Source organism: Ornithorhynchus anatinus, chromosome 4 (assembly GCF_004115215.2).
Source record: "Ornithorhynchus anatinus isolate Pmale09 chromosome 4, mOrnAna1.pri.v4, whole genome shotgun sequence".
Classification (NCBI taxonomy): Eukaryota; Metazoa; Chordata; class Mammalia; order Monotremata; family Ornithorhynchidae; genus Ornithorhynchus; species Ornithorhynchus anatinus.
In genome coordinates this window covers 82,634,430-82,661,296 of record NC_041731.1, presented here as the reverse complement: position 1 = coordinate 82,661,296, position 26,867 = coordinate 82,634,430, and the positions used below count along the sequence as shown (strand labels likewise).

At 48.0% G+C, this 26,867-nt stretch overlaps 2 protein-coding genes across 2 annotated transcripts in view; one reads left to right on the top strand and one right to left on the bottom strand.

Moving 5' to 3' along the window:
- SLC25A24 (solute carrier family 25 member 24) overlaps positions 1 to 21,891 on the bottom strand; it is a 58,126-nt gene extending 36,235 nt beyond the window's left edge. Inside the window, exon 1 of the mRNA XM_029062032.1 lies at positions 21,582 to 21,891. Coding sequence (XP_028917865.1) covers positions 21,582 to 21,752 — 171 coding nt within the window. The 5' untranslated portion in view covers positions 21,753 to 21,891. The remainder of the gene's footprint in view (positions 1 to 21,581) is intronic.
- Positions 21,892 to 21,894: 3 nt separating this feature from the next.
- FAM102B (family with sequence similarity 102 member B) overlaps positions 21,895 to 26,867 on the top strand; it is a 116,667-nt gene continuing 111,694 nt past the window's right edge. Inside the window, exon 1 of the mRNA XM_039911848.1 lies at positions 21,895 to 22,009. Coding sequence (XP_039767782.1) covers positions 21,951 to 22,009 — 59 coding nt within the window. The 5' untranslated portion in view covers positions 21,895 to 21,950. The remainder of the gene's footprint in view (positions 22,010 to 26,867) is intronic.

The following is a 26,867-nucleotide window of genomic DNA, read 5'->3' as shown; positions in this document are numbered from 1 at the left end:
AGGAGCAGAGGGAAAAGGGGAAAATGAGGCTATAGCTGCGGAGAGGTAAAGGGGGGATGGCAGAGGGAGTAGAGGGGGAAGAGGAGCTCAGTCTGGGAAGGCCTCTTGGAGGAGGTGATTTTTAAGTAAGGTTTTGAAGAGGGAAAGAGAATCAGTTTGGCGGAGGTGAGGAGGGAGGGCGTTCCGGGACCGCGGGAGGACGTGACCCAGGGGTCAACGGCGGGATAGGCGAGACCGAGGGACGGCGAGGAGGTGGGCGGCAGAGGAGCGGAGCGTGCGGGGTGGGCGGTAGAAAGAGAGAAGGGAGGAGAGGTAGGAAGGGGCGAGGTGATGGAGAGACTTGAAGCCTAGAGTGAGGAGTTTTTCTCTGGAGCGGAGGTCGATAGGCAACCACTGGAGTTGTTTAAGAAGGGGAGTGACATGCCCAGATCGTTTCTGCAGGAAGATGAGCCGGGCAGCGGAGTGAAGAATAGACCGGAGCGGGGCGAGAGAGGAGGAAGGGAGGTCAGAGAGAAGGCTGACACAGTAGTCTAGCCGGGATATAACGAGAGCCCGTAATAGTAAGGTAGCCGTTTGGGTGGAGAGGAAAGGGCGGATCTTGGCGATATTGTAGAGGTGAAACCGGCAGGTCTCGGTAACGGATAGGATGTGTGGGGTGAACGAGAGGGACGAGTCAAGGATGACACCGAGATTGCGGGCCTGCGGGACGGGAAGGATGGTCGTGCCATCCACGGTGATGGAGAAGTCTGGGAGCGGACCGGGCTTGGGAGGGAAGATGAGGAGCTCAGTCTTGCTCATGTTGAGTTTTAGGTGGCGGGCCGACATCCAGGTGGAGACGTCCCGGAGGCAGGAGGAGATGCGAGCCTGAAGGGAGGGGGAGAGGACAGGGGCGGAGATGTAGATCTGCGTGTCATCTGCGTAGAGATGGTAGTCAAAGCCGTGAGAGCGAATGAGTTCACCGAGGGAGTGAGTGTAAATGGAGAACAGAAGAGGGCCAAGAACTGACCCTTGAGGAACTCCAACAGTTAAAGGATGGGAGGGGGAGGAGGCTCCAGCGTAGGAGACCGAGAATGATCGGCCAGAGAGGTAAGAGGAGAACCAGGAGAGGACAGAGTCCGTGAAGCCAAGGTGAGATAAGGTATGGAGGAGGAGGGGATGGTCGACAGTGTCAAAGGCAGCAGAGAGGTCAAGGAGGATCAGAATGGAGTAGGAGCCATTGGATTTGGCAAGAAGGAGGTCATGGGTGACCTTAGAGAGAGCAGTCTCGGTAGAGTGGAGGGGACGGAAGCCAGATTGGAGGGGGTCTAGGAGAGAATGGGAGTTAAGGAATTCTAGGCATCGATTGTGCACTGCAGTGCACTGCACCCAGAGGGACTGCAATACTACAACTATACACTACTACACTTTCAATCTATTGTTTGGGAGCGCTTTGGTGAGTCACTTAATGACCTTAATTGAGCTTAGCCATAAAATGAGCAGTCCCTGGGGCTTATTAAACAATTGGTTCCTGAAAATCATCTCTTAAATCAAAAAATTGAAAACAAGAACTAATTTTTCACAGGAATGAAGTATAAATGGAAGATAAGTCATGAACCAAGGTTGGCTACCCTTTTTTTTCCAAAATTTCCAAAAACTATGTATCACAATTAAACACGGGTAATACACAACGTCAGTGAGTTTATACTGGGACAAGGACTGTGTCCGTCCCTATTTGCTTATAATAATAATAGTAATGATGGCATTTGTTAAACGCTTACTTTGTGCCAAGCACTGTTCTATCCACCCCAGCACTTAGTACAGCACCTGGAACATAGTAAGTGCTTAACAAATACAAAAATTATCATTATTATTATTAGTCAGAGGGGTTCCATACGGGGTAACCAACTTTCACTTCATTAGAATAATTAAAATAATGAGGGAATTTGTTAAGCGCTTAGTATGTGCCAAGCACTGTTTTATTCATTCATTTAATCATATTTATTGAGCACTTACTATGCGCTGAGCACTGTACCAAGCACTTATTAGTGTTCTATTATGTTCTATTAATATTCTATGCTCTATTAATAGCTGTGCTGTGTCTTCCGAGTGACTTTGCCACCACTTGTTTTTGCCTAATTCCTACCAAACCCTCCAATCCATAGCATGACCTGCTATTGCTTTCAGATGACAGTTGCCCATTTTTATTCTGACTGAATGGGGAAAATGATAAAAATGGAGAAAGTGGAGAGAATGAAATCCTCTATTCCTTAACTTTCCTTCACCAATTAGCAAAGGGATGGCATTCCCTCTATAACCCTCCTGTGCATGCCTAATAATAACTGTGATATTTGTTAAGAGAAGCAGCATGGCTGAGTGGAAAGAGCCCGGACTTGGGAGTCAGAGGTCATGGGTTTGAATCCCAGCTCTGCCACTTGTTAGCTGTGTGACTGTGGGCAAGTCACTTAACTTCTCTGTGCTTCAGTTACCTCATCTGTAAGATGGGGATTAAAACTGTGAACCCCAAATGGGGTGACCTGATCACCCTGTATCTACCCCAGCGCTTATAACTTGCTCTGCACAAAGTAAGTGCTTAACAAATACCAACATTATTATTATTATAACTGCTTCCTATGTGTAAGCACTGGAATAGATGCAATACCATTAAATGAGTCAACAGTCCCTGTCCCACATGGGCCTCACAGTCTAAGGAGAAGGGAGAATAGGTATTTAGTCCTCATTTTACAGGAAACTGAGGCATAGAGAAGTCATGTGACTTCTCCAAGGTCTCAGAGCAGGTAAGTGGCATAGCCAGGATGAGAACCCAGGTCTCCGGGCTCCTGGGCCTGTGCTTCTTCCACCAGGCCAAGCTTTTTCTCCACTGCATCTCTGACATTCCAGCTCTGGCAAAGGATTAGTGAGAGGCAGTAATCTGTAACGTGACCATGGCCTGAACCACAAGTCAGTCAATCGTATTTACTGAGCACTTACTGAGCACTTGGGGGAGTATAATATAACAGACTCATTCCATGCCCACAGTGAGCTTACAGTCTAGAGGGGGAGAATAGATCATCAGCGACCAAAGTGAATACCTGAAAGTACAACTGGAAATGGTCAGTGTACGCTACAGCACACATTTCTTAACCAGTGACTTGAAAAAAAAAAAAATTTCAATATGATTTTGCGCCAACTAAAAATCTTAGTTGGAGTAAAATCAACTCCAACTAAGCTCCAGCTCCAAATCAACTTGTAAATCCAGCAAAAGTCAGACATAAAAAAAACCCTCACTCCTAACTGCTTAATGCCATGTAAGAAAGCATTTAATCTATATCCTAACATAGTCTTTATTGTATTCCAGGGATATTTTAATTCTTGGTTTGCCTGTTAAATTGGTGAACTAGTCAGCCACACAGTACAAATAGATTCCTAATATATTCGAAGAGAAAGTTGACAATTCAAAATGGAGAAAGCAGCTGATCACTATTTCTGACATGCTGCTGCAAGTAAAGAATGTAAGTTAAACTTGTTCTGCTTGAATTAGATTTTTTAAAAATCAGAAGGCTTTGGTAGCATTAGGAAAACATTGGAGTCAGAAGAAAATAAAATGAGAAGACTTCTTTGGTTTCAAAAAAAGATAACCAGGAAACATAGGAAATACACATTTTATTCCTGAAAATGACTTCATATTTAGCTAACTGAAGTGGAGTTGAGGGGGAGGAAGAATGGTAAGGCAAGCAACCAATCAGTGATATTTATTGAGAGCCTAGAATAACTGTGAAGCACTGTACTATGCACTTTAACTTCAAGTTACAATCTAGAGCTACTCGTCCAGGACGCGTAAACTGTTATCAGTAACACACGTCTCTGAGACAGAGAGTAGATGTGGAGGCCTTCAATTCAGTACACACAGTTACACCGATGGCTACTAGAAGAGGTCTCGCAACAGAGAGCCATCCCCAAAATGCACAGTTAAGCCTGGATGGAATGCAGAGCAAAGCAGTTCAGCCGTCGACGATGCAATTATATTTAGTGAGCACTCACTGTACGCAGAGCATTGAACCTGGGAGAGAAAATACAACAGAATCGGTAGAAGCTTAGTCCACACAACAAGGGAGCAACTTACACTAATAATTGTGGTACTGGTTAAGTGCTTATTATGGGCCAAATACTATGCTAAGCACTGGGGTGGATGCAATATAAGAAGATTGGACGCATCCCCTGCCTTACCTGAGACTGACAATCTAAACAGGAGGAAGGTGGGGTACCACATAACTGTCATACAGATAAATAATAATAATAATGTTGGTATTTAAGCGCTTACTATGTGCAGAGCACTGTTCTAAGCGCTGGAGTAGATACAGGGTAATCACATTGTCCCACGTGAGGCTTACAATCTTAATCCCCATTTTACAGCTGAGGGAACTGTGGCACAGAGAAATTAAGTGACTTGCCCACAGTCACACAACTGACAAGTGGCAGAGCTGGGATAGAACCCATGACCTTCCGACCTCCAAGCCTGTGCTCTATCCACTACGCCATGCTGCTTCTCTAGCTTCTCTAAATAAAGGAACTGAGACACAGGGAAGTGAAGTGGCATGTCCAGAGTCCCACAACAGCGAATGGTAGAGCTAGAATTAGAACCCAGACCCCCTGAATCCCAGGCCCACTAGGTCTTGCTATTTCTCATATTAGTTGCACATTAGAAATATGAAGCTATTACTATTAGAGAAGCAGCATGGCTCTGTGGAAAGAGCCCAGGCTTGGGAGTCAGAGGTCATGGGTTCGAATTCCAGCTCTGCCACTTGTCAGTTGTGTGACTGTGGGCAAGCCACTTAACTTCTCTGTGCCTCAGTTACCTCATCAGTAAAATGGGGATCAACTGTGAGCCTCACGTGGGACAACCTGATTGCCCCATATCTAGCTCAGTGCTTAGAACAGTGCTCTGCACATAGTTAGCGCTTAACAAATACCAACATTATTATTACGACACACACACACACACGCACATTTGTATAGGCATCCCCCAGTCCTCTGTCTTCTTAGAAAATGTGGAGGTAATGTGAACCATCATTCTGGAGGACTCATTCATTCATTCAATCATATTTATTGAAAACTTACTGGGTGCAAACCACTAAGCACCTCATAAGTACAATATAACAATAAACAGACAGCTGTCCTGCCCACAATGAGCTTACAGTCTAGAGGATACATTTTCCCTTAGAGAAATGCTGTGTGGCTAGTGGATAAAGTACTGGACTGGGAGCCAAAGGACCTGGGTTCTAACCGTGGCTCTGCAACTCACTTAACTTCTCTGGCTCTCCTTTTCCTCAACTGCAAAATACAGATTCAATACCTGTTCTCCCAGCGTGGCTCAGTGAAAAGAGCATGGGCTTGGGAGTCAGAGGTCATGGGTTCGAATCCCGGATCTGCCACTTGTCAGCTGTGTGACTGTGGGCAAGTCACTTCACTTCTCTGTGTCTCAGTTACCTCATCAGTAAAATGGGGATTAAGACTGTGAGCCTCACGTGGGACAACCTCATTACCTTGTATCTACCCCAGCGCTTAGAACAGTGCTCTGCACATAGTAAGCGCTTAAATACCAACATTATTTTATTATTACCTAGTCTGTGAGCCTCATGTGGAATGGGAACTTTATCCATTCTGATTAACTTGTATTTCCTCAGCACTCAGAACAGTAATCATCATCATAATGGTGTTCATTAAGCACTTACTATGTGCCAAGCACTGTTCTAAGCACTGGGGTAGAGACAAAGTAGTCAGGTTGGACGTAGTCCCTGTCCCGTGTGGAGCTCACGGTCTTAATCGTCATTTTACAGATGAGGTAACTGAGGCACAGAGAAGTGAAGTGACTTGCCTAAGGTCACACAGCAGACAAGTGGCGGAGTTGGGATCAGAACCCATGACCTTCTGACTCCCAGGCCCGTACTCTATCCACTACACTATGCTGCTTCTCAGCACTTGACACATAGTAAGTGCTTAACAAACACCATTAAAAAAACATATTGTTAGGGTTGGTTCCAGACCCGGCCACAGTACGACAGCCAGCCCCACAGGCAATTAAAAATTATACTGTCGATCACTCCTTCACCGAACTCCTCTCAGTTCTCCCCTCCATCATACCCTGGGCCTTTCTTCACCCCGTACAGCAAACACGGCCCTTTCCATATTCTACCCAACACCCTGTGACCTCACCCACCCACCCGGCTTGGTTTCTTTTAGAAAACTAGAAGCTCGCATATCCCTACTCAAACAGTGAGCCACCGCCACTTTCAGCACAGGGAAGGAAAAATATATTCAACTGGGATCAATCATGTTTATTGAGCGCTTACTGTGTGCAGAGAGTATACTAAGCACTTGGGAGAGTGGTTCCCTGCCCACAACGAGCTTCCGGCCCCCATTAGCCAGCTACTTGCATCCAGCCCTGCCTCTTGTGCCCCAAATGGCAGGGAGCTTATTTGACCCAACCTTGTTTCCTCTTGCTGCTCTTTGATGGCTCAGCCCTAAGTCCCTCCCTGCAGCCTCCATTCCCTACTCTTAGCTGCTTGTCAGTGTCCATCACCATGGAGACCAAGCATCACTGCATCACTTGATCCCAGGGGCATTTCCAGCTGCAAGAAGGGACGGTATTTCCCGACATTTCTGCCACCCCCTCCTCCCCCGCCTTGCCGAAGGCAGCATGGGACAGAAGAGATCTCTGCCCCATCCCTGCTGCCTCCCTCAAATCCTTGCAGAAACAGAAAAATGCTTGAGCATTTTCTTGAGCAGTAGCATGGCCAAGTGGAAAGAGCACGGGCTTGGGAGTCAGAGGTCCTGGGTTCTGATCTTGACTCGCCATCTGTCTGCTGTTTGACCTTGGGCAAGTCATTTTACTTCTCTGTGCCTCAGTTACTTTATCTGTGAAACGGGGATAAAGACTATTAACCCCATGTGGGACAGGGAATGTGTCCAAACTGAATATCTTGTATCCACTCCAGTACCTGGCATATAGTAAAGGCTTACCCCCAATTAAGCTTGACTGATGGAGATAAGGTGAAGGGGATGGACATTTGTCTGTTCTGGGGATGAAGAAGACTGATTACCCCCAACTCCATTCCGTGCCTCTTGTCTCCTGTTGCTCCTTTTCCCTTCTACTCCAGACTGAGGAGGGTCAGGGAGAAGCACAGAGAATGTGACTAGTAGAAAGAGTACAGTTCTTAAACCAGCAGAACAGTGCTGATTGGCAGACCAGATCTGCCAATTTCCTGTTGTGTGACCTTGGCGAGTCACTTCTCTGTGCCTCGGTTTCCTCATCTATAAAGTGGAGATAAGATTTCTGTTCTCCTTCTCCTTCAGACTATGAACCCCATGTGGGGCAGTGACTGTGCTCTATGTCCACATATTGTATTCTACCTAACCACTGAAAGCAGCGGGGCCGAATGGAAAGATCATGGGCCTGGGAGTCAGAGGACCTGGGTTCTAATCTCAGCTCCGCTATTTGTCTGTATTGTGACCTTGGGGAAATCAAGTCACTTCCCCGGGCCTCAGTTCCAGTAAATTGGTAAAATAGGGATTCAATGCCTACAGTTTACTTAGACTGTGACCCATGTGGGACCTGATTATCTTGTATCCAATCAGTCAGCCAAACATATTTATTGAGCGCTTACTGTGTGCAGAGCACTGTACTAAGCACTTGGGAGAACACAATAACAGACACAATCCCTGCCCACACTGAGTTTACAATCTGGAACTTCCAGTCTATCCACCCTAGGGCTTAACAAAAGCCACAATTATTTTAATTTCTTAGTATACCGCTTATTGTGAAATAAAAGCTTCACAAATACTATTATTAATTATTATCCTCATTATTTTGAGTTTGGAAGGAGGAACAGGAGAGAGAAGCAGAAGTCCTGCTACTGTCGCTGCCATCCTATCGGGCTCTGGGGAGTGTTCCGTGCCCAGAGGGATTGTCTCCCTCCAGAAGGCACTAGCCACCCCTCCAGCTCTACCCCCTCCCCTAATCTTCCCAAAAGGAGACTGCATGGGGTTGTTCTCCTCAAGACTGAATAGAGTCCAGTGGCGAGGCGGGGATGCAGAGGTAGGGCAAGAGAAATGCAGGTCAAGGGCACTTGCATTGGAACCTTTTATTCACCCCTCCCTCAGCCCCACAGTACTTATGTACATATGTACAATTTATTTATTTACACTAATGTCTGTTTCCCCCTCTAGACCGTAAACTCATTGTGGGCATGGAATATACTTACCATAAGCAGTATGGGCCTAGTGGAAGTCGGAAATCGGTTCTAATTCCGGCTCTGCAGATTGCTCGCCGTGTGCCCTTGGATAAGTCACGTAACTTCTCTCTGCCTCAGTTTCCTCAAATGTAAAACGGGGATTCATTACCTCTTCTCCTTCCTACTTAGACTGTGAGCTCCATGCAGGGCAGGCGTTGTGTCTGACCTAATTAACCTGTACTTACCCTGGAACTTAGAAAAGTTTTGACACATAGTAGGTGCTTAATACCATAAAAAGACCTCTTTTTCATTGTACTCTCTCAAGTTCTTAGTAATAATAATAATAATGTTGATATTTGTTAAGCACTTACTATGTGCAGAGCACTGTTCTAAGCACTGGGGTAGTGAAGTGACTTGCCCACAGTCACACAGCTGACAAGTGGCAGAGCCGGGATTCAAACCCATGACCTCTGACTCCCAAGCCCGGGCTCTTTCCACTGAGTCACGTTCTGCATACTAGTAAGTGCTCAATAAATACCACTGATGGATTGACAGGGCCCCTCCTCAGTTTGGCCAAGTCAGACAGGACCTGGAACCACAGTGTTTCTTGCTTCCTTCCTCCCTTAATCCCCAGTATGATGGGAGGTGGGGGACAGAAAGTGGACTGAGGAAGCTGGGGAAGCAGCATGGCTCACTGGAAAGAGCACGGCCTTTGGAGTCAGAGGTCATGGGTTCGAACCCCGGCTCTGCCACTTGTCAGCTGTGTGACTTTGGGCAAGTCACTTAACTTCTCGATGCCTCAGTTACCTCATCTGTAAAATGGGGATTAAGACTGTGAGCCCCACGTGGGACAACCTAATAATAATAATGTTAATAATGTTGGTATTTATTAAGCGCTTACTATGTGCCGAGCACTGTTCTAAGCGCTGGGGTAGACACAGGGGAATCAGGTTGTCCCACGTGGGGCTCACAGTCTTAATCCCCATTTTACAGATGAGGGAACTGAGGCACAGAGAAGTTAAGTGACTTGCCCACAGTCACACAGCCGACAAGTGGCAGAGCTGGGATTCGAACTCATGAGCCCTGACTCCAAAGCCCGTGCTCTTTCCACTGAGCCACGCTGCTTCTCAACCTGATTCCCCTGTGTCTACCCCAGCGCTTAGAACAGTATTCGGCACATAGTAAGCGCTTAACAAATACCAACATTATTATTATTATTAGAGTGAAGGCACGGGGTTTAACAGGGAGGCTGGCTATAAGAGAGGAGGTTGCCCAGCCCACCGTGAGAGATGTCTTCTGCCTGGCTCTGCCCTCTCCAGGGGCAACAGTACGATGAACCCGGGCACGGGCCATGCTGCCTGCCACCCCCAACCTGCCTGCCAACTGCGGTGACGAGCAGCGGGGAGGGGGAGCCAGGCCGGGGCCGGGACAACCATCTTGGACTGTATCTCTCTGGTCCCCACGGGACATCACAAGCCCCAGCTCCAACCCCGCTCAGGCTCCTTCGGGGAAAGTAGGAGGCGAACGTGAGATCTGGGTTCCAACGCCACAGCTCGGACTTCTATTATGTGGCAATGATTTCTCGGATTCTAGGACTCGGGTACTAATCTCACTGGGCTTGTGACCAATTCTAGATAGAGGCCAGACATTTCAAATGATCATTTTTAGAGTTAGAGATTTGTCTAAACACTAAAATTAGATGCTTATTTTTCTCCGCTGAACAGAGGTCATGAGGAATTAAGCTTTGCAATACTGCAACCATAAAAGGTATTGAGAAGCAGCATGGCATAGTGGATAGAGCACGGACCTGGAAGTCAGAAGGACTTGGGTTCTAGGTGGCTCTGCCACCTTGTCTGCTGTGTAATCTTGGGCAAGCCACTTCACTTCTCTGGGCCTCTGTAACCTCACCTCTAAAATGGGGATTAAGATGGTAAACCCCATCCGGGACAGGGACTGTGTCCAACCTGATTACTTTGTACTTACCACAGTGCTTAGAACAGTGCCTGGACTCTATCCTAATCCTCCTCGACCTCTCATCTGCCTTTGACACTGTAGACCATCCCCTTCTCCCCCACACCTTATCTCACCTAGGCTTCACGGACTCCGTCCTCTCCTGGTTCTCCTCTCATCTTTCTGGCCGTTCATTCTCGGTCTCCTTCGTGGGCTCCTCCTCCCCCTCCCATCCTCTGTTGGAGTTCCTCAAGGGTCAGTTCTTGGCCCTCTTCTGTTCTCCATCTACACTCACTCCCTCGGTGAACTCATCCGCTCTCACGGCTTCAACTATCATCTCTATGCAGATGACACACAGATCTACATCTCTGCCCCTGACCTCTCCCCATCCCTTCAGGCTCGTATCTCCTCCTGCCTCCAGGATGCCTCTACCTGGATGTCTGCTTGCTACCTAAATCTCAACATGTCCAAAACTGAGCTCCTTATCTTCCCTCCCAAGCCCCGTCTTCGTCCTGACTTCCCTATCACTGTGGATGGTACGACCATCCTTCCCGTCCCTCAAGGCCGCAACCTTGGTGTCATCCTTAATTCGGCTCTCTCCTTCACCCCACACATCCAATCTGTCAACAAGACCTGCTGGTCTCACCTTTATCATATCGCTAAGATCTGCCCTTTCCTCTCCACCCAAATGGCTATCTTACCGGTACAGGCTCTAGTAATATCCCGGCTGGATTATTGTGCCAGCCTTCTCTCTGACCTCCCTTCCTCCTCTCTCTCCCCGCTCCAGTCTATTCTTCACTCTGCTGCCCGGCTCATCTTCCTGCAGAAACGCTCTGGGCATGTCACTCCCCTTCTTAAAAACCTCCAGTGGTTGCCTATCAACCTCCTTGATTCTATTTACTGGTATTGTTTTTGTCTGTCTTCCCCTATTAGACTGTACGTCCATCAATGGGCAGGGATTGTCTCTATCTGTTGCCGAATTGTACATTCCAAGTGCTTAGTAAAGCTCTCTGCACATACTAAGCACTCAATAAATACTATTGAATGAATGAATAGTAAGTGCTTCCTAAATGCCATTAAAACAAAACTGTAAAGCATCATGCATTGACTGAGTATAACAACATACCCTCTGGACCTATCAAGACGAACTTGTAGGACAAAGTTTACATAAATTAAAGCAGGTAAGAACAATTTCTTGTTACCATAGGAAGTTGGTGTAGCGGATAGAACACGAGCCTGGGAGTCAGAAGGTCATGGGTCCTAATCCCGGCTCCGCCACTTGTTTGCTGTGTGATCTTGGGCAAGTCACTTAACATCTGTGGGCCTCAGTTACCTCATCTGTAAATTGGGGATAACTACTGTGAGATCCAGGTGGGACAGGGACTGTGTCCACCCTGATTATCTTACCCCAATGCACTGATGCTCACCCACAGTACTTATGTACGTATTTTTACACTTTGCTATTTCCTCAATCTGTAATCTATTTTAACAACTTTCTCCCCTGTAGACTCTGAGCTCCTTGTGGGCAGGGATCTCATCTACCAACTCCATCGCACTTTACTTTCCCAAGTGCTTAGTACGGTGCTCTGCAAACAGTAAGCACTAAATAAATAATATTGATGGATGGACTACAATTCTAAGATGGAATATTGCAAGGTAAGGTGATTTCCTTGCTCCATCAGGAGATAATTTGTTGGCCTTATAATAATTATATAATAACTATAATAATAATTATGGTATTTGTTAAGACCTTATTATGTGTCAAGCACTGTTTGAAGAGCTGGGATAGATACAAGGTAAGCAGGTTGTCCCACGTGGGGCTCACAGTCTTAATCCCCATTTTACCGGTGAGGTAACTAAGGCACAGAAAAATTAAGTAACTTACCCAAAATCACACAGCAGACAAGTGACAGATTAGAACCCATGACCTCTGACTCCCAAGCCCGGGCTCCTTCCACTAAGCTATGCTGCTTCTCTTCCTTATCTCCTCCAATAGGGCCTCCCTGACTAAGCCCCCATTTCCTCTTTTCCCCGCTCCCTTCTGCATCACCCTGATTTGCTCCCTTTATTCACCCCTCCTTCAGCCCCACAGCACTTATGTACATATCTGTAATTCATGCATTTATATTAAAGTCTGTCTCTCCTTCTAGACTTTGAGCTTGCTGTGGGCAGGGAATATGTCTACCGACTTTGTTGTACTGTACTTTCCCAAGCACTTAGTACAGTGCTACGCACACAGTAAGTGCTCAGTAAATATGATTGACTGATTGGCTGTTGATCCCTAGAGAGAAACAGCTATGAAACTAATCTCAGCATTGGAGAAGCAGCATTGCCTGGTGGAAACAGCATAGGCCTGGGAGTCAGAGGACCTGAGTTCTAATTCCAGCTGCGCTCCTTGTGTGCTAAATGACCTTGGGCAAGTCACTTAACTTCTCTGTGTCTCAGTTACCTCACCTGTAAAATGGGGATTAAATTCTCCTCTCTCTGATTTAGTCTGTGAGCCCCATGCAGAACAGGAGCTGTGTCCAACCTAATTATCTTGTATCTACCCCAGTGCCTAACCCATAGTAGCACTTAACTAGTACCATAAAAAAAAAAATTGGCAACTCATTCACTCATTCCCATGCTAGCAACTGACAAGAAAGTAATAACCTTTCCATAGTTCACTGGACATGGGGGCTCTAAGAATTTCACATCCAACCACCAGGACCAGCATTTTCCTACTGAAAATTAAAACTTCCTAAAACCTTTACATATCTTGTGTAAGCATTAAATCATTTTTAAATGGCCCTAATAAAAATGGAATTTTTAATACTAATTTCTCCATTCAGAGATCCACTTTATATTAATTGTCCCCATATCCTCTGTGTAGGACCAAGAGTTTAAGATAAGCCCCGGGGGGCCGGAGACAGCCAGGAAGGGGGAAGAAATTCATGACTATGCTGGAACTTTATCGTCACCATCAACGACTGAAACGGGACCGCTCATCCCCATTGTAAGTGCCACTTCGAGAGAACTGAAGCAGAGTGAGTGGTGTGGGCCAACGCAGAGATAACCACACAAGCTTACTCTTTCCTCCTTCTGCCCTCAAATAATCTACACTCGCCCCCCGCCACCATCGCTGTGGGGTTGGGAGGGGGGATGCATAAAGGCAGCAGGTCAGGGCAACGTAAAAGGGAGCTGAAGAAAAGGCAAACAGGGCTTAGCCCAGGCCCGCCACACTCCAGCAAACCTTCAAATGTCAGGAGGTTCCCAATATAGCCTATTCAACGGCTCTACTCTTTCCTTCCGCGCTGACCTCGTCCAGACTCCTGCTCCAGTCTACAGACAGCTATGGCGGTGCCGGGGTGGAGGATGGCAGGGGAGGGCAGGAATATGAAAAACTGGGTTATGCCCTGTCCCCTTGAAGAGAACACATTTTATCCTGGAGGCCTCCTGGTTTCCACTCCTCAAAGCCCTGTCCCACACACTGACCCCCAACACACTAGAAAAAAGTCCTCGGAGTTGAGGGAGGAAACTGAAAATGTTGGGACTGGAGTTCACAAAAGGATGGTCTCCTTCGACTAATTTACTGATTCAATCCAAACCCTAAGCCATGAGTTCTCTTGCCAAATGTCTCCCAAATCTTCTCCGACTACACACACATCCCTCCGGCGGGACTCCTCGGCCTTGATCTTTATCTTACTTTATCTTACTTTTTCTGTGACAGTTTCATTTTCAGCAAATTAAAAACCAGTTTTGATCTTGACTCTTTCAAGAATATTTAAGTTCTCAGTACCCTGTCTTGCACTCAGTAAGAACTCAATAACTACCTTGACTAATTCTATTTCTGACCTCTCTGCAGAGGTCTGCAAATATTTAGCACAGAGGTGCCTTTTTTCTCCCAAGTGTATTTCCAAACGTAAAATGGTTGGTGTAAGTCTGAACTTTCCTTGTTCAGTATTTCAATTTGACCTTTCTTCCCCTCATCAGCGGCCCTTTGAAAATGGCTTCTCTACACATTTGGAAATATTTAACCACTGTCAAAAATAATAATATTAATAATAATAATAATGATGGTATTTGTTGCTCAGTGGACAGAGCCCAGGTTTTGGAGTCAGAGGTCATGGGTTCTAATCCTGGCTCCGCACTTGCCAGCTGTGTGACTTTGGGCAAGTCACTTAACTTCTCTGTGCCTCAGTTACCTCATCTGTAAAGGGGGCATTATTACTGTGAGCCCCATGTGGGACAACCTGATCACTTTGTATCCCCCCAGCGCTTAGAACAGTGCTTTGCACATAGTAAGCGCTTAACAAATACCAACATTATTATTTGTAAAGCACTTGCTATGTGCCAAGCACTGTTCTAAGCACCGGGGTAGATACAAGGTAATCAAGTTGTGCCCTGTGGGGCTCACAGTCTTAACCCCATTTTACAGAAGAGGTAACCGGCACAGATTAGTTAGTGACTTGCCCAAAGTCATACATCTGACAAGCGGCAGAGCCAGGATTAGAACCCACGACTTCTGATTCCCAAGCCCGGGCTCTTTCCACTGAGCCACGCCGCTTCTATGCATCATATCTGATTGATTTGCTTTGCACACAGTAAGTGTTCAATAAATATGTCTGAAGGAATTGATTGATAGCAGCTCTACTTGAAGAATGTACCAGGCAAGGTGAAACCCCTACAAAAATAGTCACACTTTCATTTGCTGTCCTCTGAGATATGCAAAATGCAACTTTCTTATAAGGACGTTTGGGGTGTGGGGGAAGGAGAGATCAAATCTCCAAGAAGTTCCTGTAGACAACACCGCCAGGCTGATAAACATCACCACGGTCATTCTCCGAAATCTGTAGCCTTGAGATCACAGTGGCCGAAACACGACTCAAGGGGAGGTAAAGACAGTTTCCAGTTAGATGAACTAAGACCTTCCGTTCGATACTAAGTCTGCTACCAGCTATTGAAATTTTCTACTTTAATTGAAAAGACACAGATTCTCATTTTTTGGGCTGACGCTGAGCAGAGGCACGGCACTGCCGCTGCTGCTTTGCAACTCTGACTCACTTCCTCTGGGAGGAGGCTGTGAGATGAGGAAGAGGTTGCTACGGCCCAGGCTGGCCTAGCGGACACAGCTGGACGCAGCCCCGCTGCATTCATTCAATAGTATTTATTGAGCGCTTACTATGTGCAGAGCACTGTACTAAGCGCTTGGAATGCACAAATCGGCAAGAGAGAGAGACAGTTCCTGCCCATTGACAGGAGAGAAGCAGCGTGGCTCAGTGGAAAGTACATGGGCTTTGGAGTCAGGACTCATGAGTTCGAATCCCAGCTCTGCCACTTGTCAGCTGTGTGACTGTGGGCAAGTCACTTAACTTCTCTGGGCCTCAGTTCCCTCATCTGTAAAATGGGGATTAAGACTGTGAGCCCCCCGTGGGACAACCTGATTCCCGTGTCTACCCCAGCGCTTAGAACAGTGGTCGGCACATAGTAAGCGCTTAACAAATACCAATATTATTATTATTATTAATCGGGGGAGACAGACAAAAACAATAGCAATAAATAGAATCAAGGGGATGTACGTCTCATTGAAACAACAGCAATAAATAGAATCAAGGTGATGTACATCTCATTAACAGAATAAATAGGGTAATAAAAATATATACAAATGAGTGGACAAGCACAGTGATGAGGGGAAGGGAGAGGGGGAGGAGCAGAGGGAAAGGGGGGGAAAAAGGCGCTTAGCTGAGAGGAGGTGAAGGGGGGCTGCAGGGTGAACACCTTTCTCTGCGAGACCCACGGCATGTGTATGGAGTTTTCATGCTTCCTAATCCTTCTCTGGCCTCTGCCCATTCCTTTCCAAAGCCACAAGCCCAGTCCCCTCCTAGCCTGCTCTCAAACCTAACCACCTTAGAGAAGCTCCATGGCCTAATGGCTAGAGCACGGGCCTGGGAGTCAGAAGGCCCTGGGTTCTAGTCCCGGCTCCTCCACCTGTCTGCTGTGTGATCTCGGCCAAGTCACTTCACTTCTCTGTGCCTCCATTACCTCATACGTAAAATGGGGATCAAGGACGTAATCCCCATGTGGGACCTGGACTATGTCCAACTCGATTACCTTATATCTACCCCAGTATTTAGTGCCTAGCACAGAGTAAGTGCTTAACGAATACCATTAAAAAAAACAACAACTTCTCTCTTCTATCTCCCCAGCTAGCAGTTTCTCTGCTGCCTCCCCAAGAACCAACTCAAACTCCCCACCACCCATACTCAGTTCATCTAAAAGTCGACCCTAGGGTTCGGTTATGCCCTAACTGCAAACCATGAGCTGACAGCCAGCTCGCCGAAGAACCCTAACAAGTTTTTACATTGTTACAGGATGCAATGGTGAAAATTCTGCCCTTGGCTGAGTTTTATTTTTCTTGGAACTGAACACAATAGACGTTCAATAAATATAATTGGTTGACTGAGTGTTAATTACTCTGCTTTATGCCTCGGCCCCTCTCAGAACCAATGCAGTCTATCATTTTCAGACTCATTCCGCTGTATATAAATAGACTTGAAGGGTGGGTCACCATTTCCTTATATGCACTGAGTCATTTACAATCCAGAATTTCAGTCCCTTTCATCTCAGAACCTTTCTGCCCCCTCACACCCTTTAACCCTTAGGGGAGCAGCAAGCCTGGCCTGATGAAAAGAGCATCACCACTTGCTTCCTGTGCGACCTTGGCCAAGTCACTTAACCTCTCTGCGCCTCAGTTTCCTCATCTGTAAAATGGGGATTCACTTCCTGTTCTCCCTCCTGCTTAGACTTGAGCCCATGTGGCACAGGGACCGTGTCCAACCTGACTAACTTGAATCTACCCCTGAGTTTAGAACAGGGCTTGATACAGAGTAAGGGCTTAACAAACGCCATTATCATGCACAGGATAGAGAAATCAACGCGTTGGCATCAAGGAGGAGAGCAAGCGGCCCACGCCCTCTGCCCCTGCAAACAGTCTCTGTCCACCACTTTGCAACTCCACATGAAGGCCGGGGGCCCCACCTTCCGATGAAGAGTAGAGGGGATAAAGGAGGATAAAAAGCAGGAATGGTCGTGGGGTTCGGACCAGGACCGGGATAGTTAGGGGCCCCCAAATCATTCCCTCTCAGCAGCAATGTACAGCTTCATTATTGAGGGTTGTTTTTTATTCTTTCCACGAGAGTCCCTCCTCTTTCCTCTCACACCCTTCAGTCCATGTAATAAGAAGTGTCTTTGTTTCCTTTTCTCCAGAGCCTTAGTACAGCATCCTATGTAGAGAAAGGGCTTCCCTACAAGCAAGAAAACCTAAAAGGATCTAGACTTGTCCTGACTGAAAAAGAAGGGCTGGAAAATGGGTTTTAGGGAGAGGCAAAACGGGTCTGCATAAAGCTGTAGGTGCTGTGCATTTTATTTAGCCGTCTTCGTGCGCTCAGTCAATGCCTAATTTCTTGCACTAAGAATTTAAGAGAGACTTAGAGGAAGCTTTTTGCTTGCTTTAGACGGCAAGCCCCCTCGTGAGCCGGGATAGTGTCTAACCGCTTTGCTGTATCAATAAGAAGAATAATAATGGTATTTTTTTAAATGCTTGCTATGTGCCGGGCACTGTATTAAGTGCTGGGGTGGATGCAAGCAAATCAGGTTGGATACAGTCCCTGTCCCAAGTGGGGCTCACAGTCCCAACCCCCACTTTACAGATGAGGCAACTGAGGCCCAGGGAAGTGAAATCACTTGCCCCAAAATCACACAGCAGACAAGTGGCGGCAGAGCCGGCATTAGAACCCATGACCTCCTGACTCCCAGGCCTGTCTTGTATTGTACTTTCCCAAGCGTTTAGTACAGTGCTCTACGCACATTAATCAATAAAAACCACAGCTTGATTTTTAGACTCTTGCGGGTGGACGTCTATTCTCAGGAGCGGCTCAGTGGAAAGAGCCCGGGCTTGGGAGTCACAGGTCATGGATTCTAATCCCAGCTCTGCCGCTTGCCAGCTGTGTGACTTTGGGCAAGTCACTTCACTTCTCTGTGCCTCAGATACCTCATCTGTAAAATGGGGATTAAAACTGTGAGCCCCACGTGGGACAATCTGATCACCCCGTATTGCCCCAGCGCTTAGAACAGTGCTTTGCACCTAGTAAGCGCTTAAAAAATACCATCACCACAGGACAGACTGCTTAAATTAAGAGCAGGGGTGGTCCACCGTGAACTGCACCTGGGTCTGGGGCAAGGAGGCGACTGGGGGGGTCCAGGAAGGTGAAGGAAACAAATAACTGGTCGAAAGAGAGGGGGTGGGTGTAAATTTAAGCGCTTAAATCCAATGCTCTGCATGCAGTAAGTGCTCAATAAATATTCATTCAATAGGATTTATCGAGCGCTTACTATGTGCAGAGCACTGTCCTAAGCACTTGAAATGGACAATTGGGCAACAGACAGAGACCATCCCTGCCCAATGACGGGCTCACAGACTAAACTGTGAGGAGACGGATGGCAAAGCAAAACAGAAGAAAACCTAACAAGATACCATCAAGATAAATGGAATCATGGAGATATGCACCTCATTAACAAAATGAATAGGGTCATAAATAGTCTTTACAAATATGCACAGTGCTGAGGGGAGGGGAAGGGGGAAGAGCACAGGGTGCGGGAGGGGAGGAGGAGCGGAGGGAAAGGGGGGGCTCTGAGAATATTGATGATAATAATAATAGAATAAATGGGGTAATAAACAATAGATATAAATAGGCACTAGTGCTGAGGGGAAGAGGGAAGAGCAGAGGGCGGGATGGGGGAATAATAATAATAATAATAATGTTGGTATTTGTTAAGTGCTTACTATGTGCAGAGCACTGTTCTAAGCGCTGGGAGGGATACAGGGTCATCAGGTTGTCCCTCGTGAGGCTCACAGTCTTCATCCCCATTTTCCAGATGAGGTCACTGAGGCACCGAGAAGTGAAGTGACTTGCCCACAGTCACACAGCTGCCAAGTGGCAGGGCCGGGATTCGAACCCACGACCCCCGACTCCCAAGCCCGGGCTCCTGCCACTGAGCCACGCTGAGGAGGAGCGGAGGGGAAGGGAGGACTCAGTCTGGGAAGGCCTCCTGGAGGAGGTGAGCTATGATTGAATGAATATATTAATTTGTGTTTGGTTGGCGGGGTGGAGGGGCATTTTAGGGCTGCTCCGGCCCCGCCCCGGCCTCAGCCAGTCCACGACCTAGAGGACCAACCCTCTGCTTAACAAATACCAACATTATTATTATTATTATTATTTACCCCCTAATTTTAAGCAGGGAAAGAGGAGCTTTTAGCAAACCTAGAGGACCCAGTCCCCCCACCCCTCCCGGACCCCTGGACCCACCTAGGAGCCCCCCAGCCCCGATCCTCCTCCTCCTCCTCCTGATGATGGCATTTTGTTACGTGCTTACTATGCGCCAAGCACTGTTCTAAGCACTGGGGAGGACACAAGGTGATCAGGTTGCCCCCCGTGGGGCTCACAATCTTCATCCCATTGAGCAGCGTGGCTCAGTGGAAAGAGCCCGGGCTTGGGAGTCAGAGGTCATGGGTTCGAATCCCGACTCTGCCCCTTGTCAGCTGTGTGACTGTGGGTAAGTTACTTCATTTCCCTGGGCCTCAGTTCCCTCAGCTGTAAAATGGGGATGAAGACTTTGAGCCTCACGTGGGACAACCTGATTCCCCTGTATCTCCCCCAGCGCTTAGAACAGTGCTCTGCACGTAGTAAGCGCTTAACAAATACCAACATCATTATTATTATTATTTTACAGCTGAAGGTCACTGAGGCCCAGACAAGTGACTGGCCCAAAGTCACAGAGCTGATAGGCGGTGGAGTCAGGATTTGAACCCATGACCTCTGACTTAATTCTATTTATCTTTATGGTGTTGTCTTCTTCTTTTGTTCTCTTTTGCTTTGCTGTCCTTCTCCCCCCCTTTTAGACTGTGAGCCTGTTGTGGGGCGGGGCTGGTCTCTATCTGGTGCCCAACTGTCTATTCCAAGCGCTCAGTCCAGTGTTGTGCACCTAGTAAGCGCTCAATCAATACGATTAAACGAATATTATTATTATTAAAGAGGCCGGAGCAGGCGGCCTCCCCGCAGGCCGCGTAGCCCGTTGTGGGGCGGGGCGGATCTCTCTCTGGTGCCCCACTGTCTGTGCCAAGCGCTCAGCGCAGTGCTTGCACATAGTAAGCGCTCAATCAATACGATTAAATTATTATTATTATTATTATTAAAGAAGCCGGAGCAGGCAGCCGCCCTGCAGGCTGCAAAGCCCGTTGTGGGGTGGGTCTCTCTGGTGCCCCACTGTCCGTGCCAAGCGCTCAGCGCAGTGCTGTGCACCTAGTAAGCGCTCAATCAATACGATTAAATGAATATTACTATTATTAAAGAGGATGGAGCGGCCGCCCGCAGGCCGCGCAGCCCGTTATGGGGTGGGGCTGGTCTCTGCTGCCCCACTGTGCATGCCAAGCGCTCAGTCCAGTGCTGTGCACCTAGTAAGAGCTCAATCAATACGATTAAATGAATATTATTGTTATTATTAAAGAGGGCGGAGCGTGCGGCCTCCCCGCAGGCCGCGCAGCCTGTTGTGGAGCGGGGCTGGTCCCTCTGGTGCCCCACCGTCCAGACCAAGCGCTCAGCGCAGGGCTTTGCACCTAGTAATTACTCAATCAATACGATTAAACGATTATTATTATTATTATTATTAGTTATTAAAGAGGGCGGAGCGTGCGGCCTCCCCGCAGGCCGCGCAGCCCGTTGTGGGGCGGGGCTGGTCCCTCTGGTGCCCCACCGTCCGTGCCAAGCGCTCAGCGCAGGGCTTTGCACCTAGTAATTACTCAATCAATACGATTAAACGACTATTATTATTATTATTATTAAAGAGGGCGGAGCGTGCGGCCTCCCCGCAGGCCGCGCAGCCCGTTGTGGGGCGGGGCTGGTCCCTCTGGTGCCCCACCATCCAGGCCAAGCGCTCAGCGCAGTGCTTTGCACCTAGTAATTACTCAATCGATACGATTAAACTATTATTATTATCATTATTATTAAAAAGGGCGGAGCGTGCGGCCTCCCCGCAGGCCGCGCAGCCCGTTGTGGGGCGGGGCTGGTCCCTCTGGGGCCCCACCGTCCAGACCAAGCGCTCAGCGCAGGGCTTTGCACCTAGTAATTACTCAATCAATACGATTAAACGATTATTATTATTATTATTAGTTATTAAAGAGGGCGGAGCGTGCGGCCTCCCCGCAGGCCTCGCAGCCGTTGTGGGGCGGGGCGGGGCGGGTCCCTCCGGGGTCCCACCGTCCGTGCCAAGCGCTCAGCACAGTGCTGCGCACCTCGTAAGCGCTCCCTCAATAGGATGGAATGACTCTTTCGATTGTTCTTCGAGAGGCCCTGGCTTGGGGCTGAGCCCCTCGGGCCCCGCTTCTCCCACCTCCTCGGCGTGGCGTCCGAGCGGGATGCGCAGGTCGAGGAGGGCTCGGTGCAGCTCGGCGATGTCGATGCGGCCGTCGCCGTTGCCGTCCAGTTTCCGGAAGAGGGTCTCGTAGCGGCCGCCGCCGCCGTCGGGGTCCGGGCGGGCGGCGCCCGGGGACCGGACCGACATGGCCGCGGGGATCCCCCAGGGGAGCGGCGGCCGACGCCTAAGGGAGCGGAGGCGGGAGGAGCCGGGGGCGGGGACTCCGGAGGGCGGGGCCCAGGGCGGCCTAGCGGGAGCAGCCTCTACTAGGCCATTCCCCTTGCCGTGGGCAATATTCCAAGAAATTCAACGGGCAGAAGCTGAGGTTGCCTCCCCACGGGTCCCATGTGGGGCTGGTGGTCTGCGGGTGATGCCCGTCGCTACCCAAAAGCTGCACAAGTCAGGTGGGGCCTGGGTTTCCGCCGGTTACGTGAGGGCGGGAGTGGAAGCCGCAGACTGCGGGAGCGGGTGGGGCAAATGTTGGAAGGGAGTGTACCCTCCCATCAATGGAGGGAGACTTGGAGAAGAGTCCGGAAGGGATGGGATTAACTGGAGCAGGACCTGTGGGTCCACAGATCACTGGTATGTTGGAGTTGACTGTTCTTTAAAGGCGGTTGGAGAGTCCTTGAGGGGACTGTAAGCCCCCTGATTATTCATTCATTCATTCAACAGTATTTATTGAGCGCTTACTATGTGCAGAGCACTGTACTAAGCGCTTGGAATGGACAAATCAGCAACAGATAGAGACAGTCCCTGCCCACTGACGGGCTTACAGTCTAATCGGGAAGACAGACAGACAAAAACAATAGCAATAAATAGAATCCAGGGGATGTACAGCTCATTAAAACAATAGCAATAAATAGAATCAAGGTGATGCACATCTCATTAACAAAATAAACAGGGTAATAAAAATATATACAATTGAGCGTGGCGCAGTGGAAAGAGCACGGGCTTTGGAGTCAGGGCTCATGAGTTCGAATCCCGGCTCTGCCACTTGTCAGCTGTGTGACTGTGGCCAAGTCACTTAGCTTCTCTGGGCCTCAGTTACCTCATCTGTAAAATGGGGATTAAGACTGTGAGCCCCACGTGGGACAACCTGATTCCCCTGTGTTTACCCCAGCGCTTAGAACAGTGCTCTGCACATACTAAGCGCTTAACAAATACCAACATTATTACATTATTACGAGCACAGTGCTGAGGGGAGGGGAAGGGAGGGGGGAGGAGCAGAGGGAAAGAGTTGAGGGGAGTTGAAAGGGGGGTAGAGGGGCAACAGAGGGAGCAGAGGGAAAAGGGGAAGCTCATTCTGGGAAGGCCTCTTGGAGGAGGTGAGCTCTAAGTAGAGCTTTGAACAGGGGAAGAGAATTAGACTGTGAGCCCATCATTGGGCAGGGAATGTCTCTATCTGTTGCCGAATTGTCCATTCCAAGCGCTTAGTCCAGTGCTCTGCACATGGTAAGCGATCAGTAAATACTATTGAATGAATGATTGAATGACTTTTAGATTTGCAATGAGATCAGCCCAGAGTATAAAAGCAGTAAGAGCTAAGAGATGGTTAGAATTCTCACTGTGGTCACTCTTATCCTCAGGCTCTAGGCATGGGTTGGGGGCTAGGCAAGCCCGGGACTGAATCTCAGCCCCAGTCCGGGCTTCCCTGGGAAGGGAACTGGATCAGACTTGCTTTTTGCCTTTGGGCATATATGCAGCGTATGTGCACGTAGTAAGCGCTCAATAAATACTATTGAATGAATGAATCTTTGACAACCGGGGCTGGGGGGACCCCAATGATAGGTTAAATAATAATCTTGGTATTTGTTAAGCGCTTACTCTGTGCACTGTTCTAAGCACTGGGGGAGATACAGGGTAATCAGGGTAATTCTCTTCCCCTCTTCAAAACCCTACTTAAAACTCACCTCCTCCAAGAGGCCTTCCCAGACTGAGCTCCCCTTCTCCCTCTACTCCCTCTATCGCCCCCCTTCACCTCTCCGCAGCTTAACCCTCTTTTCCCCCCATCTCCCTCTGCTCCTCCCCCTCTCCCTTCCCATCCCCTCAGCACTGTACTCGTCTGCTCAACTGTATATATTTTCATTACCCTATTTGTTTTGTTAATGAAATGTACATCGCCTCGATTCTATTTAGTTGCCACTGTTTTTACGAGATGTTCTTCCCCTCGACTCTATTTATTGCCATTGTTCTTGTCTGTCCGTCTCCCCCGATTAGACCGTAAACCCGTTAAACAGCAGGGACCGTCTCTATCTGTTGCCGACTTGTTCATTCCAAGCGCTTAGTACAGTGCCCTGCACATAGTAAGCGCTCAATAAATACTACTGAATGAATAATCAGGTTGTCCCACACAAGGCTCATAGTCTTAATCCCCATTTTACAGATGAGGTAACTGAGGCACAGAGAAGTGAGTGACTTGCCCACAGTCACACAGCTGACAAGCAGCAGAGCTGGGATTCGAACCCATGACCTCTGACTGCCAAGCCCAGGCTCTTTCCACTGAGCCACGCTGCTTGCGGCACTGCCGGCCTAGAACCGGTTGTTCCACAAGCCTCATGAATTAATCCCAGGAGGGTCAGGAAGGACACACTTCGCTCCTCTAACACCAGCCTATTGCGCCGCCATCTCAACCCTCTCTGAGTCGGCCCCCTGCTCGGATCCACTCTCCTTCCTGGAACTCCATCACCCTTCGTATCTGACAGACTATCACCCTCCCCGCCTTCAAAGCCCTACTGAAATCATATCTCCTCATTCATTCATTCATTCAATAGTATTTATTAAGCTTTCACTATGTGCAGAGCACTGTACTAAGCGCTTGTAATGGATAATTCACCAAAAGATAGAGACAATCCCTGCCCAATAACCGGCTCACAGTCTAAACGAGGGAGATAGCAAAGCGAAACAGAGCAAAACAAAACAACATCATCAAAATAAATAGAATCATGGAGATATGCAGATAAATAGAATCATGGAAATATGCACCTCATTAACAAAATAGGGTAATAAATAATATATAAAAATACGTACAGTGCTGAGGGGAGGTGAAGGGGGAAGAGCGGGGGGGGGGGAGGGGAGGAGGAGCAGAGGGAAAAGGAGGGGCTCAGTCTGGGAAGGCCTCCTGGAGCAGGTGAGCTCTCATTAAGGTTTTGAAGAGGGGAAGAGAGTTAGTTTGGCGGAGGTGAGGAGGGAGGGCATTCCAGGACAGCGGGAGGACGTGGGCCAGGGGTCGACGGCGGGATAGGTGAGAATGGGGGACGGTGAGGAGATGAGTGTCAGAGGAACGGAGTGTATGGGGTGGGCAGTAGAAGGAGAGGAGGGAGGTGAGGTAGGAGGGGGCAAGGTGATGGAGAGTTTTAAAGCCAAGAGTGAGGAGTTTTTGTTTCGTGCGAAGGTTGATAGGCAACCACTGGAGGGTTTTGAGGAGGGGACTGACAGGCCCAGAGTGTTTCTGCAGGAAGATGATCCAGGCAGCGGAATGAAGAATAGACTGGAGTGGGGAGAGACAGGAGGAAGGGAGATCCGAGAGGAGGCTGACACAATAGTCCAGTCGGGATATTATGAGAGCCTGTACCAGCATGATGGCCGTACGGATGGAGGAGAAAGGGCGGATCTTGGCAATATTGTGAAGGTGAGACGGGCAGGTGTTGGTGATGGATTGGATGTGTGGGGTGAATGAGAGAGCAGAGTCAAGGATGACACCCAGCTTGCGGGCCTGTGAGACGGGAAGGATGGTAGTGCCGTCCACAGTGACAGGGAAGTCAGGGAGAGGACAGGGTTTGGGAGGGAAGATAAGGAGCTCAGTTTTAGACATTTGAAAAGCTCCTCCAAGAAGCCTTCTCTGACTAACCTCTTATTTCCCCCCCACCCCTCCAATCACCCTCCCTTGAGTTTTACCTATCCCTTAAGTCTCGACCCCCTAAGCACTTTGATGCCCATCCTACCTCCATCTCACCACCATAACACTCATGTACGCATACTTTGCTGCTTCTCCTATAGGTCATTTATTTAATGCCTTGCAGGCCCTGAACCACTCTGAAGTAAACCCTAGGCCTCAGGGGAATGAATGGCAGATCCCAGGAAGAATGGGGTCATCATCACTATCATTACTATCACCCCAGGGCAGCGGGAGAGCCCGCAGAGACTGGGCCATGAATTAGATGAAAATATTCTTCCATTGAACACTGACTGAGTGAATAAAAATTCGGTATGTTCTTGTGAAAACATGATTAGGAAAGAAAAGAAAGGATTTATTGCTGGCCTGGACTTAAATCATTTATATTGTAATTTTAATCTTGTTAGGACGCTATTAGATTTATGCACTCCCTTTGACTGCTGCAAATTCTCTTCTCCCTCCTTCCCAGTCACAAAGACCAGGGCAGAGAATTTCAACAGATTTTTCTTGAGGCAACTCTCTCCATCTGGCACCCTGGCCTTAAAGACATGGGGTGGAGATCATCTAAAGAGGCTATAGGAGATTAAACAGAGTTTCACATGAAGGAGAGTCCTCCTTTTCCACTTCAAGTGTTCATTTTTCACTCTGCCATACTTTGGCCCACACAGACTGGAAGTACTGAAGGAGACCCAAAACAGTTTCCTTTTAGCCTACTGCATGATTTTCTTCAACAGGGAGGGTCGTCTGATTTCCACTGGTCCTCTCTTCTGTTCTGAATGTTCCATAGAATCTTTCCATATCAAGGCTGGCACTGAAATGGATCAGAAAATAGTGTCAAACTCTTCATTATGGGTATACACGATGAGCTAGCATTTAGGTTCAGAATTGTTGTTTTGAAACTTTTTCTCCTGAATATAATTTTAGTTCATTTTTATTACCTTCATTGAGAACTAGGACCTGGTGATGGGCCAATATTACATTCCACTCAAAGTAAAATCAGAGCAAAAGAAAAAGATAGAATTAACAATATTAAAATCTTGTTTCGGTAAGTTGTTCTGTTTCATTGAACCTCTTCACAAGTATCCTATCCTGGAAACAGTTTCTCTATTTATAATAATAATTGTGGTATTCGTTAAGCACTTACTATGTGCAAGCACTGTACTACGTGCTGGGGTAATCACAAAATAATACTACCTGACTACTCGTTTTGTTTTGCTGTCTGTCTCCTCATTTTAGACTTTGAGCCCGTTGTTGGGCAGGGATTGTTTCTATCTGTTGCCAAATTGTACATTCCAAGTGCTTAGTACAGTGCTCTGCATATAGTAAGCGCTCAATAAATCTGCTTGAATGAATGAAAATAATAAGGTCCC